Raw genomic sequence first — 19,845 nt, forward strand, 5'->3', positions numbered from 1 at the left:
ATGAGGTGCTGCCAGCAACACAAGTAAAAACTGAGGCTGGAAATGGTGCAGGAGTTTGTTTGTGGTTGATTTCCTCCAGGTATTGAGTGCAGCCAGGAGTAAAAACAAAGTGGTATGAATTTATTGCAAGTCCCCTTGTAGTGTGTCTGTAAACCATGACCAGTCTGTCTCCTTGAGCCCACAGTGTAGTTTTGATAATGTCCATGAACTACATGTTGCAAAGCTTCGGAAATTTTGGATATTTATGAAGGAAAAAGGGTGTTGTTTTTTTCTTTCTGTAAAACCAATATCCTGAATGGCCAGGAACATTCATGATTTTGCATTGAGTGCAGTTAAGTGCAAATGAAGGGTCTGATCCTCTGGGATGCTAAGATCCCTCAGAAACTGAGGGACAGTAAACTTTGTTTACCATCATTCAGTTTGAGGTTCAGCTGTTTCCAAGAACTCTGAGTGTTTTAACCATTCAGGATTTTTTTTTTTTTTTGCATCTCTTTGTCTGGAAAAAGATACTTTGGAGCAAGAAACTGAAGGGCCTTAATTTCTTTAGTTTATGTGGAATGATTTACAGGCTCTTTGCCTAAATTGTGCAAGTATCTTCATTGAGAACAAATAAAACTGAAGGACTCTTTAATTAAACCGTTAAAACTATAGGAATATCCAACTGGAAATGACCAGAGAAATTCCTGTAAAAGCAGGTTGCTATTTCCAAACAGGGAACCAATGGAGATACTTGTGGCACTGATGGATGAGTTGAAATTTACAATATTATGGAATGTCTAGAGTATATGCAAATTATTGCTTCAATAAAGGTGTGTCCAGATAGAAGTCTTCAGAATCTGTACTAAATAGTGTCATGTGAGCTTTTGCCTCTGATTCTTAATCTCTGAGAATATGTGAAGTGTTCTCTTTAGGGATCTGATATTCTTGTTACTCTTTGTTCTTTCCACCCTTCTCTCCCACTCTGGAGGTGAGGGATAACTGACTCTAGCAATGCAGGAATTTCTTTACAAGTCAGTCAGTCAGTCTTCTGCTTTCATTTTAAAATAAGTGCAAGGTGGAGGAGCAGATTTCTGTTGGGGTTTCAGGGTGAACTGCTGAAGTTTCAGTAGTAGCTTCAGCAGTCTGAGTGTGCCTTTGCCCTTATCCTTCAGATAAATCAAGCTGCTCTAAGCAAACAACTTAAATACCCATAAATGTCTGTGTGTGTTTGAGCTGCTGAACTGAGCTCTGTGTGTCTCTGCAGAGTGAACCAGGCAGTGATTTGGGTTCCTAGACTCAGTTTTTATGTACATTTGTGGGCTTCTAAATGTAGATAAATACCAGCCTTGCTGTCTAAACAGACACGTCTGTTGTAGGGAGCGCTGATAACTGGGCTGTATTAAAGACCATCTTCAAATCCTTTTGATATAATTATTTCCATCTTTTTCTATATGTACCTTGAAGTGCTCATCAGTGTCCACTGGACTGTAGAAAGAATCTGTGATTTGCTTATTCCAGGTGCTGAACACTAACAAAACTGTAACTTGTGTCTAAGTATGCTAACCGGACTGTAGTCATGTTGATTCTGGTATGTCTTCCTTTAAAAAGAATAAAGTTGAAGTAAAATCAGAAATTCAGTCATAAAGTAAAAAACAAGCTTCTCTTGAAAGTGAGGAGTTCTATTGCTCATGTTCTTTGTCCTTTTATGAACTTTTCTGCTTATGGTTTTTGTGCTTCTTTGTGTTTCTGCAGAGCTGGTGACCAGCATTACCAGTGGCTCATGTGGGTCCAGATAGTCAGTGACACAAGCTGGATTACAGAATTAGCAGCAGAAAGTATTGTGTTACTAACTTTCACAATAACTCAACACCTTCTAGATTTGGGAGCAGAGGAATTTAGGGAATGGATGAAATTGATGATCTCTGTTTTGTAATCTTGCCTTCTCATGGCTTTGGGGTGGGACTGTTACTCAGAGGGGTTTAGTTGCGCTGAGACATTTTTTTTGCTCTCCTGTCTCATACAACCTCTTCCCTCTCACTTCTGTGCAGGAGAGAATTCCCATTTCACTGGACACTTAATGATCATTTTCGTTGCTCTAGGAGGGTGGGATGTGGGATCTCAGCACCTCAGGATGGAGGTGCAGAGAGGCCGAGACCACCCTTGGGGGGCTCGGGAATCCTGGAATGTTGCCAGAAGTGTCTGGTGGCTGGACTTTGATCCTACACAGGAGATGAGACCTGTATGAGGACTGGGAGGATTCCACTGGGTGAATGGTGAAGGGATAAGTTAGTTAAAGTGTAAAACACAGGGTTTAGGATTTTGGTACAGGGGGGTCTACAGAAGTAAGATGGAGGAATTGGGGCGTGTCCTGTCCTTCTTCTTCTTCTTCTTGGCCTCCATCTTCTGTGGTGGTGGTGGCACTTTGGGATTGGTTGTTACTAGAAGTGCACAGGTTAATAAGAGTAGAAAGTATTGGAGAAAAATGATAAATATTGTACACGTAACTTAGGGTATAAAGATAAGTGACCGCCCGGGGGCTTGTGGAGTGTGCCCATGGCTGACTTGCTGTGCAGACCTCTGTCGGGCTGAAAGAAAATCTTTTAGATAAACAATTAATAAACACCAAGACCGAGACAAGATCAGAAGTCTCTCCTCATCCTTTGAAGCGTCGGCTCTCCAAGGCCATCCCTGGGAATTCCCTGAGAATTCCAGAACAGCCCAAAACACCACAGAAAACCTTACAAGCCTAAACAGCCGAGAAACCGAGCAAGTGGCATTCTCTGAGCTATCTCTCTCCGGTAATAAATCAGCCGGACATAAATCAGCCAGAAGAACGCCGGGAGAAAAATGAAATTTACAGTGGGAGAGGAAAGAAGAACTTGGATAACTCACAGTAAAGAAACCCACAGACTGTACTTATTTTTAAATAATACCTTATGCTCTTACTCCTTGTTTTACTTGTGATATTTTAAACCCTCCAGCAGGTGCTGCTGCATCCTGCAAATGTTGTCTTCGTGGAAGGCAAAAAAAAAAGTCATGGACTGGCCTACAATTGGACTTTGTTCTTTGTGTCATGCATATTTCTGTGTTCTTTTTTTCCCCTCAAACTGTTTGCCAGGTAAGTTATTAAGGAGAGAGTTTTTATGATCCCAGCGAGTTTAATCCTGCAAGAACTCTGTAAGAAGGGGTTGAAGATCAGTGGGAACTGCTGATCAAAGTCATGCTGAGAACAGACCCAGGCAGAAATACATTTTTATTTCTACAAAATATGAAGAAATCCAAGTGTTTTCTTAGAAGTGAAAAGTAGTCCTAAAAGAAGTTGAATTTATAAAACTTACCAGCTGTTTTATTGCTTTTCTGAAGTTTCTGGAAGTTCAGTAATTTAAGTTCATGATTTTAAATTGGTCTTATCATTAGCCTTGGTCTTGAGTGCTAGAAGTTTGCAAGACAGATTACACATCACCCATTTCAGGATCTCTGAGTTAGCATTTCCGGGATTTAGTGAGGAATTGTGGCTGAGTTACATACAGCTAATGTAAAAAATGTGCTTTGTCCTGTTTGGTGATGGACCACTTGTGCCAGGCAGGAATGTGGGGATAGTAAGAGTTGAAATTAGGCCTTGGCAATGTATCCTTGAAGTCCTTGAGTTGCAGCAGGCCAGAAATGCCCTCATGAGCTAAATTATCTCATTGATCTCTGATACTGACCTGCATCTTTGTACCGAACAATCACAGTGATTAAACTTGGTAGTGACCATGATCTTGGCACTCTTCTGCTTATCTAGGAACTCTAAGTTTATGTAAGATGAAATATTGCTTTGCTTTTGATATTTAACTTTAGTAGTACTCTAAAGTTAATATAAGGGTAATGGCAGTTAACTACAGTCATAAATCCCAGGCAGGCTGCACCTGCTATCCTGCACTGTGAAACAGCTTGTGTTCCCTTCTTGTTCTGCCTGGAATGGCTTGAATTACCATCTTTCTCTTTCACTTCTCTTCTTTATTTCTTTAAGAAATCTAACCTGGCTGTGGCAGTTACCACTCAGGAAGTTACAAGGATGGGTCAGGAGTACACCTTCATTTTCCTTTTGACTCAACTTCAAAAGATTAAATGTAATTCGTTTATAAGAATTCATGTAATAATCTATGTAATCCAGGTGCAGTAAACATGGAGATCAAAAGTCCTTAGTCAATAAGTCTTGAAGTTCTCATGACTTTAATAAATTGGTAACTTTATAATAATCTGATAACTGCAGGTTTGGATATTCCAGAAGTTTCAGCTCTGTTGCATTCAGTTGCTCTGGAATGTGTATCTGTCTCTATAAGGGCAGTTAATTCTTTGCTAAAGCTGGCAGTATTCACCCACTTTAGGTTCTGAGCAGTTTGGTGTGTCTCTCCATTCATTAGAGAAAAGGAACTGTATACACAAGGTGGCAAACAAGATTTCTACAGTGTATGTCTTACAACATGGAGATACATAGCCTAAATGTGATTATAATTGATGCATTATGTATATGTAATCATGATTAATACTTCTTCATTGCTTTCTTTTCCTATATTCCCAGGGCAGCTCATGAGAGCTTTTACAGTTTTGGCCCTAGTTTATAGTTCAGAGGAGGGCAATGGCAAATGTGAAATGTGTGGTCCCCAAAGTGAATGAGTGGCAATGTTAGAAAGAGTTAAAATTTATCCCTTTATAATTTTTTTTGTAGTTTTTTCATAAATGATCTTCAGTTGACGATTTTGTAAGTAACCACTAAAATGTTGTAGATGATTGTTTGTGTTATGGAGGCAGTTTTGCCTTGCTTTTCCTTGAAGTTTTTGTGAAAAAACTCACTCCTATTTTGTGAAAATAGCGTGAGTGGGTGAAGTCTGCATTTCTACCTCATTACAAAAAATAGATTTCCAGTAGAACTATTTTCAACTTCCTCTGTAAGAATACTTATTTTTTACTGTAGCTTTCTAGTACTGATAGATTCTTTAGCTAGTTTTTGCTATACTTATCCAGGCAATACGTGGAAGAAAAGCTGATTACAGCCCTTGAGATACAGTTCCCAGGAGTCAGATCGACAAAGGGGTTAAAAGTGAGACAGCCTTTTACTTGGTGGAAGTGCAGTTGTTGATTCAAGGCTCTCAGTAAATGATTGTTGGAGATCTGCCATGTGTAGCTGAGCATTCAGAAAGTACACCACAGACTCTGTTTCCTCCTGAGGAGCCTTGTCTGTCAACATCTCACTTTAATTGTAGTCTGTAAGGTACCAGCAGGCAGGCAAAGCTCACCAGCCAGCAGCCATGGAAGATCCAGTCTTCACTGACATCAGTGAAAATGCTAACAGCACCACTGTCTCTGAAGTTTCAGATTCTGAGGAAAATAAAGGAGATGATCTTTTTGATCATGTCCATGAAGATTCAGCATCCCCTTTTTCCATTACTAATACCCCAGAAAACATGGATGGTAGTAAGGAGAATTCAGAAGATAGCTGTAATGATTCTGTGGCCTCTCAGCATGGAAGTGATGGAGAAGATGATTCTTCATCTCACCATGGTGCTGAAGAAGACTACCCACAGCAGCAGATGGATCTGATGAGCCCAATTCTGGAAGACAAAGATGAAGAGGGCTCAATGTTTGAGAGCAACCTGCATTTTCCTCCAGATTTCCAGTTTCGTCAGAGACAGAGCACTTTTACCAGCTCTTCAACTTCCCTCAAGTTTCCCCTTAACAATAACTCTGGAGAAACGAACAACTTCCAGGAAGATTTCGAGATTTCCGTTTTTGTAAAGGTAAGAACCTGGGTGCTCCTAAGCATACCCTACTTTAAAACCATAAATCAATATCTGCATCCTCCAAACCAGTGAAATACAGCTACCCACTGCTTTGCTGTCAACTCTGCTGCAGGGAGCCAATCTCTTCGTTTAACTCTTGCATCTGTAAGCAGAGAAAGAGGTGATTTGTGTTGTGTGGAGGTGCCTGGGATTTCTTCATTCAAATGGCAGTATGGTGCAAGTATTCTGATTGTTGCTGCAATTTATTTATTCTGGGAAATCTCTCTGCTGTTACAGCTAGGCTGCTACTACTTAGTTGAGCTAGTTCAGCTATCCCTGCACTTCACTATCTAGTAGCTGAGAACTCAAAAGTAATAGCTGTGAATCCTATGAAGAAAACTGAATATATAGTTTAAATAATGCCTATCCCTGAAAGAAATTTTTCTTTCCTTTCTTTCAATATTTAGATTTCTGTACCTATTTAAACATGTATTTTCATTAATTTCCAGTTAGGTATAAATTACTGAGAGGGGTTTCATACCTTCTCTCACCTTATAAAGGATCACTTAGGTTTCAAAACTGTAAACACCTGTGTTCTTGAATAAACACTATGATTCCCTTCAGAAACACACTTGTATTTAGTCTTTCTCAACATTTATTAGGCTGAAACACAGGCCTGACAGTTCCTTCTTTTTAACTATATAAAAATGTTCAAGATCTTGTGTATCTTGAATAGAACAATACACCATGATTATAATATTCTGTCATTTCAAGAGAAGCCTCATGAAGTTTGTCACTTTTCAACATAAATAATATTATCAAAATCTGTTTCTCAGTTCCATGGGGGCTTTGGGAGCTGGAGGAGAGATTTTGTCACAACACATAATGAGAAGTATTTTCAGCAGTCGTTATTTGGTTAAATGACTGCCTGAAACAGCACCTGTCCTATTTCTGTTACTGGATCATGGTCATTACTAAAATATATATTGGTTATATGGTCAAAGTAAGAGCTGGGACATTAGTTCTATTTTATATTTCTGCATGTTGTCCTGTGTATGTGTTAAAAGTTGCAGCAATTGAGTACATTTTGTTGGTTAGCAACTACATGGTGTTAGCAACCTGTATTTGGGCTTTAAAATCATCTCTTTATTTTCCTTATTCTTTCTCATTCCTCTCATTTTTCTATGGATAAAATAAGAAATGTGTGCAGATGTTCTCATTCAAGCAGTTAATTTGAAAAAGTGAGAAGAGAGGCATTTTGCATAGAACTGGCAGGGACAAGGTCTGAGGAAGTCCTTTTCCTTGCTTTTGTTGTGCAGAGAGTTGATTATCCCATAAAGGTTCTTATCAGCTACTCCAGAGAGAAAGGCAAACTGTGCTCTCTTCACTTTGGAAACGTGACTGCCCGGTGTCTTTGAGATGTCCTTGAGCCCCAGGAGATCCCTACCTGGCTGAAGGGCTCTCAGGTGATCCATGCTGTGCCCAGTGGGCAGGGCACTGGGTCATGCTGGGTAGGTGACTGAACTGAACCCCTGTTACAGTGTTTTACTCCTTGAAAACGTGCTGATGTTTAGTTTTTGGCTTTTTGTTTTTCTGTCTTTCTGGGGTCAAAGTAATAAAGCAGTAACTCCATGGAGTGCAGATCCAGCTTTGCTCTCGTCAATTATCTATATAACAAAAGTCAGCCTGTAAAATGGAAGGTCACAGAATAATATATAACAAGAGCAGTGAAATCCCTGAGGTCTGTGGCTTCTTGCACATGGGGCTGATATCTCAGTTGTGTCAATAAATATTACTCATAGAGGGTTCCCTTCTCACATGGTCTCTAGTCCACCTGAGGCCAGTGTTGCTCTGAAATTGGGTTCATCTGGGTTTGTACTTTTCTGCAGACACTAACAGTGACAGCAGACCTGGTGCTGTAGGACAATAGTGATCATGGCAGTTCTGCCATTATTTATTCCTCCCTTTGCTTGTAGACCTAATAAATCTCTGTGAATGACTGGAAATGTGAGTGTCAGAGGGCTGAACACCAGAAACAGTGGGAAGATTAAATGGTATCAAACTCACAGTGCAGCTGGATGGATAATGTTTACAGTAATCCATTCATTAGACACCAAGAAAATGTTTACATCACTTTAACTCATTTTTCACTGATTATCAGTGCTTGGTAACTATGTCATGTCAGTGGGCTATTTCAGGATGTGCCATAAGGTAAAAAAGGAATTCCCTGTGCCTTTAACAGCAGAATGCAGCATGTAACAACATGAATCTGTTTGTATGAATCCAGCACGTCCAGGCTTGTCACAGCCTCCTTAATGCCCTTTCAATAACTCTGTAATTTATTCAAACAAAAGCCTTTGCAATTTGAACAGAAATATGATTGGCACAGAGGCTGTGTTACTGAGTGCACAGAACAGCCTGACCCAATCATAGCTCCAAGGTCCAGCCTTCTCCCCTTGTACACTGTATTTTCCTATTGAGCAGAATGTTTGTTCTGAAGGTTTGGGTTTCTTTGAAAATTTTAACTTTTTTGTTTTCCTGAAGCTTAAGTTGTTATTTAAAGAGCAGTCCTCCAATTTTCTCTTCAGAAGGAAATTATTGCCCTTCTGTTTTTTTGATGACCTGAGACTGACTGCAGATTATAGCCTCTCTGTGTATTAATTTGTGCCATAGGAACATGGTTCCCAAAAGAAGGAAGGCAATTCTTTACCCCAAGCAATAAACACCTTATGTTAGGCAAAAATACCAATGCTGTGCTGTGATTTAGCATCATCAGCCTGCACCTTTGGATCACTGCACTGGAGTAACAGAGTTATGGATGCTGGAGAGCATCTCTGGAGATCACCTTGTCCAATCCTTGCTCAGAGCAGGATCACCTACAACAGCTTGCTAGGGTTATGTTTGGTTTTCAATGTTTCCAAAGATGAAGAAATCACAACTTCTCTGTGCAACCATTCTAATGTCCTACCATCATGGGAAAACTGTTTTAAATGGAATTTTGTGTATCTAGATTTGTGCTTGTTGCCTCCTGTCCTTTTAGTAGATACCAATGTTTATATTTAAGAATCAGAACCTATGCATTTAGCTGTTTGGAATTATGGTAGCCTTCTATAACATTTCATTAAGTCAGGAGCTGGAAAATAAAGGACATTTTTGTTTTTCCAACAAGATGTTTCCCACTCCCTCATTTGAAGTGCTGAGTCCTGCACTTGGGTCTCAACAACTCCTGCAGTGCTGCAGGCTGTGAGAAGAGTGGCTGGAGAGCTGGAAAAGGAGCTGGGGGTGCTGGTGACAGCAGCTGAACCTGAGCCAGGTGTGCCCAGGTGGGCAAGAAGGCCAAAGGCACTTGGGCTGTACCAGCCATGTAGTGGCAGCAGGGCCAGGGCAGTGACTGTCCCCTGTGCTGGGCACTGCTGAGGCCACACCTCAAATCCTGGGTTCAGTTCTGGGCCCCTCATGGCAAAAAAGAAATTGAGGGGCTGAAGCGTGTCCAGAGAAGGGAATGGAGCTGGGAAAGGGTCTGGAGCACAGCTCTGGTGAGGAGCAGCTGAGGGAGCTGGGGGCTCTTGCTTTCCAAACTCCCTAAAAGGAGAATGAAGCCAGGTGGGGGTCAGGTTCTGCTCCCACATAACAAGTGACAGGATGAGAGAAAATTCCTCAAGTTGTGCCAGTGGAGGTTTAGGTTGGATATTTGGAATTTTTTTTTTCAATGGAGAGGGTTGTCAGGCACTGGAACAGGCCACTCAGGGAAGTGGAGTCACCATCCCTGGGCATCCAAAAACATGTGGATGTGACACTTGAGGACCTGGTTTAATGGTGAACATGGTGGAGGTGCTGGTTGACAGTTGGACTTGATGTTATTCCAAACCTTACCAATTCTGTGATTCTGTGGTTCTTTGATTTCTAAGCCAGGATTATCTAAGGACTCCAACTTGGTGGGACAACTAACTCTGTGCTAGTTCCCTACTGACTGCCCAAGCTGAGCTGAGCTGTTGAGAATGACAGACCACATTCCTCACAGGGACAGTGACACTCATTGTGTCACTGGGGAAATCACACTTCTTCCTAATGAGTTGCCTTTTCTCTTGTTTTATGAAGCATTCTGGAATCTGTTGAGAAAATTCTATTTAGGAATGTGCATTAATTGTTCAGAACATGAACTCACAGGACAAATCTAACTTTAAGGATGATTTAAAGAGAGCAGAACCACATGGATGTCCAGTGAGAAATTAGTGGTTAAACTGGTGTTTTGCTGAGCAAAACTGAGCATTTCTTACTACACTCATAATCTACAGAGGAAAACAGCTGTATTTGCAGTTGTGGGCTGTTAGATATTTGTAAGCATAACTGGGTGTCCAGATACCTCCTGGCAATGGAAACCAGTTAGTCCTCTGATTGACTCCAATGCAGCACATGAGGCTGGTGTTCAGCCATATCTTCTCCACCAGGTTTGCAGGTAGAAAGGTAAATTCAGGCTGAAGCCAGGTAGCAGCTGTAACTCTCCATATGTACACAAAAGACAAAATTATAGTTTGTCTTTTTATAGCTTTTTAGCCTTTAAAAATATTATAAATAATAAAACTAACGGAAATGTGCAATTATTATTTTGGTCTTAATAATAAGCTTAGAAAAAGGTTGAGTGATTCATAATCCACCTTTTAAACAGCGTTAACTGAGCAATCTGAGAAAGGAAAAGATCCATGAACTATTTTCAGAATCTTCCAGTCTTGGCAGATTTACAGACCAAGATGCTGAAGTTAACATGTACACAGCAGGAAATTACTCATGGGGAGCCAATATCCTAACGTGATGCCTGTTTTGATAATTAAAATGAAATTAATGGTTGTTTATTCCTGCAAATAGCTTGAAATAGCTTACAAGTACAATTAAGTATAGAAATACAAGTCTGGAATACCAAGTAATGTGTCCTTCTGCTCTCAGTCTTATCTAGACTATCCCTAATAGATGCTTCTTTGGGAACATTCAGTGATGCCCATTCAGCACCTGCACCAATTAGTCTCTGTCAATGCTTAATTATTGTCCTGAGACAATATTTTCCTTTAGTAAAATTCTATTGCTCTGAATTATGCTATTTTTCTTTTTGCTATACAATACCTTTATGTATATAGAAGACACAGATCAAAATTTCCTTCAGTCTTGCTTTCTTGAGCTAAACAAGTCCTTCAGCTTGCCTTAAAGCTTGAGTCATTTCTAAATATTGAGTGGTTTGGTGTGTTGTGGTTTGGGGTTTTTTTGTTTTAGGGGTCATTTTTATGACCTTTTGCAGTCTTTCTCCAGTTAATTTGTATAATTCTTAGGCTCCAGTTTGGAAGTACAAGTAGCACAAATAGCAATGCTGATAAAAATTATTACAGCAAGCACCTCTTTAATTCATCATTTATCCAGCTCTCTATCTGTTCTATTTTAATGTATTTTTGAATCCTTTAACATTTGTATGGTTCCTCCAGCCCTGATGTTTTCCCAATAAATGCTTCAGTAACAGTCTTGCCCATTTGCAAGCAGGTGTAACCAGTAGTACTGCACAGTTTGCAGCTGCCATTTGACTTGTGGAACCTCAGGTTTCTCTTCTGTGAGAATTAGGTTTCTCTTAGTGGTGTGATCAGACTCTGATCACCCCTCACTGGAAACAGCATGGTTTTGGAGTCAGAGAACTGCTCTGACATAAATCCAGTGTGAAAGACACCCTCACCAGTGCTTTTGCTCTGCTAACTCAGAAAATAAGATACACCTTTAACACTTCCACATCACAGTGCAGACCCAGTGTGGCTTTATGGCTCCCTCCTCCACCCTGCCCTGTACAGCAGACTGGTAATCTCTGAAGTGTACACAATAAACCTAATAGCTACTAACCCTTATTTCTGAGGAGGAAAACTGTGCTGTGGGTCTCTTCACAGCTGGATTTATGCCTATTCAAATTACTCTGTGTTTGTGTGTGTGTGTGTGTGTGTGTGTGTGTGTGTGTGAAAAGATTAGTGACAGCCGTTCTGCTGCAGATAACACCCACTCCCCCAAGTATCAGTCACCAGCAAAACGTGTGTTTCAGCAGCAGGGCAGAGCAGTTTGCTTAATCTTTTGGATACAAAGGGGAAAAGGTCTTGCTTCCAACCCTTGCTGAGTGTGTGCCTCACTCAGGCACCTGTGGAAAGGTTTGTGAATCCATTTTGAGCTGGTGCTCCGTGCCCCCCTCAGTGCGCAGCTCCAGCCACAGCGGTGTCCGGGCACAGCGTAGCAACAGCTTCAAAATACAGACCTGGATTATCTAGGATAGGAAATTGTCCCTGCACAGTGATTGCAGCAATGGCAAACACAATGTAAATAATGGAGGTCACACCGAGAGAAAATTAAACCAGGATTTATTTACTCATTTGTTTTCCTTATATATATTTCATCTTGTGATTCTCTCTTTGATGTTCTGAAAACAAGGCTCTTATCCCAGCATGGTTTTTGGGTTTTTTTTTAAATTCTCAGCACCTACATTTTTGGAGTGAAAAATGTTTGGATTTGTGGATTGATTTTTTCCTGGCCTTGAAAACTTATCTGTGTAGCACTATTGTCAACTGTTAAAAGGATCCTGTCCAAAACAGAGCAATTTGTATTATTTTGAATTGCTTATTTTAGAAGTACCTATAGAGCAGCTCTACTGAGACTAAGATTTTACAAATGCAAAGTAATGTATAATCCCTGCAGAGCAACAAATGATGATAATATATCACCTATTTTGGAGTCTGCAAAAGGAAAGCAGCATTTCTGCTCTGCTCTTTCTTTTCTTTTAGATATCAAGGGTTGGATTTGGTTCATCCAACTGAAGGTGTGTCTGTAAGCCATTAACTACACCTCTGCAGGATATCTAGGCTCTTTCTGCAACAAAAACCTATCTGAAATAGCATGGTGGGATGTTAATTCCTGTGGCCAAGTGCAAGCACCACCTATAGAGGGAGGTTCCATGTTAGATCGACGCTGTTCATTGTATGGAGCAGGGCCTAATTCAGTTTTCCAACCACGGGCATCCCCTGCTGGTTTAGATGTCTAAAGGCTTCTTTCCTGTTTCCAGCTGCCTCTGGAGTGTCCCATAGATCCTGTCTCATATATGTTTATGGATTTATTCAGCTATTCTATCAAATGCTGCTGGATATCTAAGCTTAGGCAAGTGTATCAAGCCATAAACTTTCACTGAAAACAATGGCCTGGTCACCTAAAGTTAAATAAAGTGAATACTACCAGTGGCAGTTTAAATACAAATCTTGGACTAGAAGTGAATTCTGGTAATGGACATCTGGAAACAAACTTTGGATTGATGAATTTCTTTTTTCAGGCTATTTAATTTCCCTTTTTGTTTCAGTGTCCCCGCTCAGCAACAACTGAAGTGCAATAGTGATCTAACAGTGTGATGTTGGACACTTCTGCTGTTCACTTACAGTCTAAATGAACCAGATAAAATTATTTAATACATTTTATCATCTTTCCAAGACTGAGATCCAGCATTCTTCCTTTAACTTCAGTCAAATTTTATCTTTTTTTTTTAACAGCAATCCTCATATATGTGTCTTTCAAGTGTATTTGTCTTAGAATCACATTTTATTTCAGACACCACAGTAGAAGAGAAAAGCTAACTGAACATACTGAATTTGAATTCCTAGATACTGCTTCAAACACAGCTTAAGATTTTAATTGGGAAAAGAAAAATTCTTTTTTTTTTTTTGGGTCATAAGACCCTGCACTAAAGGCAAATTTTCCACTGTTGTGCCACTAGTAAATAACTAGTGTATTTACTAGTTCATTTAGAGTTACTCAATGTCCTCTCATAACTATGTTTGTGGCTGAACCAAGACTTATAAATATTTTTAGGAATTTGTGGCAATATAAAAATATTTACTTCTTTGTGGAAAATGTTATGAACCTGTATGAAACTGACTTCTGTAGCAGAAGAAAAGGAGGAAGTGTGTCACTCTAAAATGAGTCATTTATTTGTCATCTGCAGGTATGATTTTTATATTTAGATCTCTAGGTGATCTTTTTCATATCAATTAGTGAAACAATTGTAGGTGAATTTGTACGTCTCTGATAATGCAAGATGTCAGTGACATTCATGACGTTACAATGACATGCTCAGGGATAGCTGGGAAGTGAATTTGTCAGTGCACAGGTCTGGTTTCAGTACATCCAGCAGTGTTCAAAACCAGGATTTTGATTTACAAGTTAATTGATTTTCTGTTGCAGGCTCCATGCAGGTGTTAATGAAGTAAAACTTGAGAACACATCTTCTGAGAGAAAACCATTATCTTCCTGCTTATATGTTTATAAAAGATGAGGCACAGAAAGGTAGAAATAATCTGCACACTGACCAAGATGGTTTCTTTGAGGATTCTAGGTAATCTGAAAAAGAAATTCAAAGGACTGGATGTGACTTTTTGGGACATGAAATCGAGTATCCTTTTACAGACAGCCTCATCATGCAGTACTTAATTCATAAAGTGATCAAAGTCTATTTAGAAAGTATTACTATTACTATTAATTTTGGAAATCTGTTTCAGAATGTCACTGCTCTAAAGGTTTGACACTTTAATTTCCAAATTACCTTTATTTATGTGCAGTTAAAACATCCTTGCTCTTGTGCCAGCATGGTCCATTAGTAGTCATTCATGCACTTAGCTCTTTTAAAAATCAGTTTAGGCTTAGACAATCTCGGGGCTAAACCAGCCAATCCTTTTTGTCTCTGTTCCTGCCAGTTGTCATAGTAATCCCCTTCTGCACATATTTTCTTTCCACAAAGGTGCCTTTTTTTTTTTTTTTCACAGCTGCATCTTGTCTCAGGTTGCTTCTGCTTTTATAGCTAAACTAAACAAGCAGCAAAAAGATTCTTTTAATAACCTCCTGTTTAAAGATACCTGTGATTGAGTAAACAAATTCTATTTGAGGTGAAATGTCTATGTTGCTGTGCTTGGGAGATCTCAGCACTGTGTCCCTGTAACTTGAAGGCTGGTTGAGAAGCAAATGGAAGGAGTGGAAGCTTTGCATATGAAAATATAGGTAATTTAAGCACTCTTCAGACCTCTACTCACATGTATTTGTACCACTTGTGGATTAATTTTAAAATCTATTTGATTAAAAATCTGACCAGCAGAAGTGTTTTATATTTGCCCACATTTATACTTGTTCTATAACTATGTCCCTCATTGCAAGAGGGTCTCTGTTAGCCAGAAATGGCCAGTGAGGTGTCCAAATAATACTAGCAAAGTAAACAGAAATACCAGGAGGGCTAATTTAAACTCATAAAATTTTTGTTTTTCTTAATGTCATCAGAAATTCTTCCTAATTTTAATACACATTTTTCTCACCATTTCAAATTAATTTCTTAAAGCCTAAAGTTATTACAGGGTCATATTTCCCCGAAAAGTTACTAAAAGAATATGCTGGACAGAAGTCCAGTGTCAAGAGTTTATTATACACCAAGTGGCCTGTTTTGAAGAGGCACCAATCTGTCTTCCCTTCCTTTGGTGAGCACATGGATTTGTAAATAACCACAGTAAGTAGTTTCCAGTTACACAGTACATAGTTTCACGGTGACATAAAAATCACCTCCTTTGTAAAAACACCAGAGATTGATTTATATGTATATCACACTGAACGATTGCATCACTTATTGGACTTCATGAGGCACCTTAAATTCACTCATTTTCACCAAATATAGGCAGGATGCTTATCTGTTGAATCAGTAACTTGCTCACGGCCCTAACACGCGTCCTTGGTGCGCTGGCGCCTTGCAGGAGCCCGAATAAAGAACAGCCCAAGTTCAGAGCAGCAAATTCAGTCTCTTGGCCCCTCCCTGGGAGATTGCTGCGAGTGAAGTTTGGCCAGGGCAGAGTTTGTGTGCGGCCCCAGGCGCGGATTGGCCCCGCACCCGGGGCTGATAACAGCTAAAAATAGCCCGGCTATAAAAGCCCGGCGGCAGCTGCGCCAGCCTGGCATTCCCTCTGACCGCCAGCCAGGGAGGAGGCCGCGCTCTGCCAGGCCCTGCAAGGATGCGACCAAAGAACGCTCTGCTGCCCATTCCACTTAACAATTAACTTGTCAGGAATGGACTGTGTGACTCATGGGGACAGTAACCAAGTACATTTTATGTTAACTAAAAAAAAAAAGAAAGAAACAGACTGAAGGCCAGATTTTCCAAGCAGATTTTTCAAGTGACAGGTGGAATGTCTTTGGAAATGTGCCCATAGAATACTGTGTACAAGAATGTTGTACTTGTGTATATATTCACATAATCACCTGTATGGAGAGTGTACTCCATGACTATAGAGTTCTGAACACTTGGGAAAACAAATGTACTTTCATTTGACAATTGTTTGACTAAGCTGGCATTGAGGAGTTCAGGAGTCTATTCTTAGCTTGCTGTTGATTCTGGGGAAATTCGGTCATTTCCTTGAATTTTTCTTCACTTTCAAGCTTTTGTTTTCAGATGTAGCCTGGGGAATCAAGAGAGTTCAGTGGCTGAGTGCATTGAAAGATAAATCTTTGGGTGTCTGAAGTCCTTTGGATGAATAAAGAAGATATCAGTGTTGTAAAGCTCCCATTTTAAAGTTTGGCAAAAGTTACACTGACTTGAAAACAGGGTGTAAATGGGGAAAGAATTAGAAAGCATTAAAAATCAGTGGCACTATCAGCCCTATCAGTAGTAAACTATTCCCACATGTATTACCTCCAGTGGCTCTGAGTCCTCCTCTTTGATTTTATGAAGCTTTGCACTATTAAGTTTTTATGTGTGGATTCCCCTTCATTTTCATAACAGCAATTTAAATTTTTTTTTCTGGTTTACAATAATAAAGTGCAAGGTTTATAATATCTTGGAACAGTGACAGATGACCTGGCTAACTTACTTTCAGTTTTGATTCTATATACTTAGTTCTCTAAAAAGGGCTATGAATTACCTTTTAATTTGTTGTTTAATTTCTAGATCTCTCATGGCATATGAGAGAATTGCAGAGCTTGTTGGTTTTATAATTCTGTACCCTAAAGTCATCTTTTTCTGGTCAGGAGACCCAGCATGGTCAGAGACGACAGAAACTCCCTCTAGTCAAGACCCAGAGCTGAGAGGAGTCAAACCTCACAACACACACAACTTCACCTTTCTGAACTCTGTTTTTCTTCTCTGAAAGTCAATTTTCTGCATGAACCTGTAGGCAAGGCTTAACTGGAGAGTCTCTGTTTGCTGCCACCCTCTGCAGGTGAATCTAGTTTTCTCTCAACATCATAGACATGTTTATATATATTTATTAATTAGTCTGGGATCAACTCTGACTTGCTGCTTGACTAGAAATGGGTAGAAGTTGCTAATAATGAGTAAAGGGGTCCATATCTCATTAGAACTTTTCCAGCTGATGGGGGACTCACAGGAAAGCCTAGTCCATTTTCTACAGAATTGCATCAGAGTTGTGTCAGAGCAGTGAGACTGCAAAGACAAACTGGGATTTGACATTTTGGTGGTCTGTGAGGTTGCTGCCAGGTGTTGCAGCCAGTGGCCAAGGGCCCACACTTTTCTTATAAAAGTGATACCTGCTACATATTCTGTGAAAATTTGTGATTTTGGCAAAAGATGGAATTTTTTTGGAAAATCTTCAATTTTAGAGGCAAAGAACCCCCTCATGTCTTTTTAGTTAGACTACCCAGTATTCCCAGTTCTGACAGACTTAAATAAGGCACCACTGTTATTTAGACTGTGCTCAGTGCTGAATTTCACTAAAAATGTACTGTTGGTCTTAAGCCAACCGCCTTTTCAAGAATTATCACCACCATCTTTCACTTAAGGATGTGGGATATGTTCTTTGAAGTCCTAATGAGCTGGGTTTGCTGGTCACCAGCAAAAAGCTGTTAATGTGATGGTTACCAGCAAAATTCTGTTAATGTAAAAAGAGTATTAGCAGAAGAGAAGTTCACATCTGTGCTGAATTCACCACCTTGCTTCAATTCATCCTGGTTGTTGGCATTAACTCTGCAGTGAAAAGGGTCCTCAAGCAAAAAAAACCAAACCAAACCTAAAATGGAGTATCACCAAGTCAGCTTTAGGTGCTGCAAGATGTGGAACTCTTACTTTGAAGTTTCTTAGGAAGGGAAAAAAGAAGAAAGAACCTGCCATTCATTTCATGATAGCTTGAGGTGATGCACTAAGGCAAGTGAGCTGGCAAACTTTGTGGAAAGTTTATCACAGAAGCACCAAAAGGTGAAATGAAAAATGAATGAAGGCAATTTATTAAGGAGAATGGAAGAGTTCTTCAGTTCACTGAGAGGCTCAAGGTCAGCCAGCTCCATTAACCCAGGCTAGCAGCACTGCCACTGACCAGAGGCATCACCATTGCAGAGGTTAAACTTTGCTGCCACAGAGGGAGGTAAGGATGTTGAGCCCTGCTATTTCACACTGATCCAATGTGAGTTTTTCAGGGAGCAAAAATCAGAGGCCCTTTTCTTAAGACAAACAGTATCTACACTGCAGAGGATTCTGAATTCCACAGTGCAGATCCATGCACATTACCTGCCCTGCAGGTACTGATGCCAGTGTGTAAACCCATGTGGACCAGCCTGAGTCATGAGTAATTTCAAACTCAGCTGCTGAAGGCTTCAACTTTTAGAAATAATGTGCATCAGAACATAGAAAGTAATTTCAGCTCTCAGCCAAATTGTTTTCTAAACAACAGCGTGAAACACTAATGTGTCCAATGAAATCAGCAACTGTGCATTCTTTGAGCCTTAATTCCTGGGAGCAATTGAAGCCTAGCCTGAGATGTGTGTGAGTTGTACATGCCATTTTAAATACTTTCTGTAAATAATAATTCATAAATCAGGATTAAAGTAGTGTGTTGTGTGCTGGTCTTTTATTTGGGAAGGGATTTAATCCTAGTTTGCATGTTCATACTTCAAATCTTAATTAATTTAGACTTAATGATAAGAAGACTTTATGATAGACTTTATGATAAGAAGCATACAAAGAAGTGAACACAAATAATATAAAAAGGGACTTGCATGCTGAACTCCTGTAAAACAAGACAGGAATATGCATTACTTACTCTGTTGCAGACTTGGAAGTAAAAGAATGTAATTTTAGTTCTATGACAGTAGTGAGTCAACAACAATGGGTGCATCACAATTACCTGGTGCTGTTTTTCTCCACCACACTTGATAGCATGGAGGATTCATTTTGAAAAGCAGGAGCTGAGGATTTCTACATTTCTCCTTTTATCAGCTACATTATCCATAGGGCCACAGTTTGGGACAATCTGTCATGCTCTCCATTGTATCTCCTACAATACCACTTTCCAGAGCAGTCCCAGTCCTGGTTGGGAGTATCTTTTGTTTTTAATTGAAATGTCAGTTTTGGAATGATAGTGAAATAAACCACTGCCCTCTAGAAGCCTCTGAACTGAATGCAGCATTAGGAGATGATTTTGTACCTTTTCAGAGCCACTTCCTTACAAATGGGTACCTGAGGCTGTCTCTGTGTGAGCACTGAGATCATAATCCATAATGCAATCCCTCTTCTCACTGAACAGCAGGTTCAGTTTTCCTTTTCAGGTTTTCTCTTGAAGGTGTTAATGCTTATTAATGTTACAGCAAAGTTTGATGCTGCATCCACATGAAAACATAATTATATATAAAAATAATTCCATGGTTTTGGACTAGAACTTTGCAAAACTCCAGTCTGTACTGATTCATTCTGCTAAACAGAAGAGTTTCAGCAAGATCATTTTAGAGCTAAAATAATGCTTTTTAATAAAAAGATAAAGGAGAGCTGCTGTAACTCATGGCTGTGATGGATTCATAATATCTGGGGGTGGGTAAGGAGTGGGTTACCTCAAACTGGCCAGTTAATGGAGTGCAAAGTTTTCTGCTCTAGGCTTTTCCATCCCATCCCATTTATTGGAACATTCAGGCTGCACAGCTGTTTTTGTATCTCTTGATGTCTTTTCTTCCATTACCTTGTGCGTGGGAAAATTTACAAAAAGGAAAAAAATCAAAGTTCTTCCATCAAACCAACACATTTTGAGGTACTGTACATCTTTAGAGTCAAGGGAAAGTGTCTGGTCACTGAGTGCTG

General features: G+C 39.8%; 1 protein-coding gene across 1 annotated transcript in view; it reads left to right on the forward strand.

Annotated features, from left to right (window-relative positions):
- Positions 1-5,270: 5,270 nt before the first annotated feature.
- CLIC5 (chloride intracellular channel 5) overlaps positions 5,271-19,845 on the forward strand; it is a 68,387-nt gene continuing 53,812 nt past the window's right edge. Inside the window, exon 1 of the mRNA XM_058802208.1 lies at positions 5,271-5,759. Within this exon, the coding sequence (XP_058658191.1) occupies positions 5,271-5,759 (489 nt within the window). The remainder of the gene's footprint in view (positions 5,760-19,845) is intronic.

This window comes from Ammospiza caudacuta, chromosome 3, assembly GCF_027887145.1.
Source record: "Ammospiza caudacuta isolate bAmmCau1 chromosome 3, bAmmCau1.pri, whole genome shotgun sequence".
NCBI classification, from domain to species: Eukaryota; Metazoa; Chordata; class Aves; order Passeriformes; family Passerellidae; genus Ammospiza; species Ammospiza caudacuta.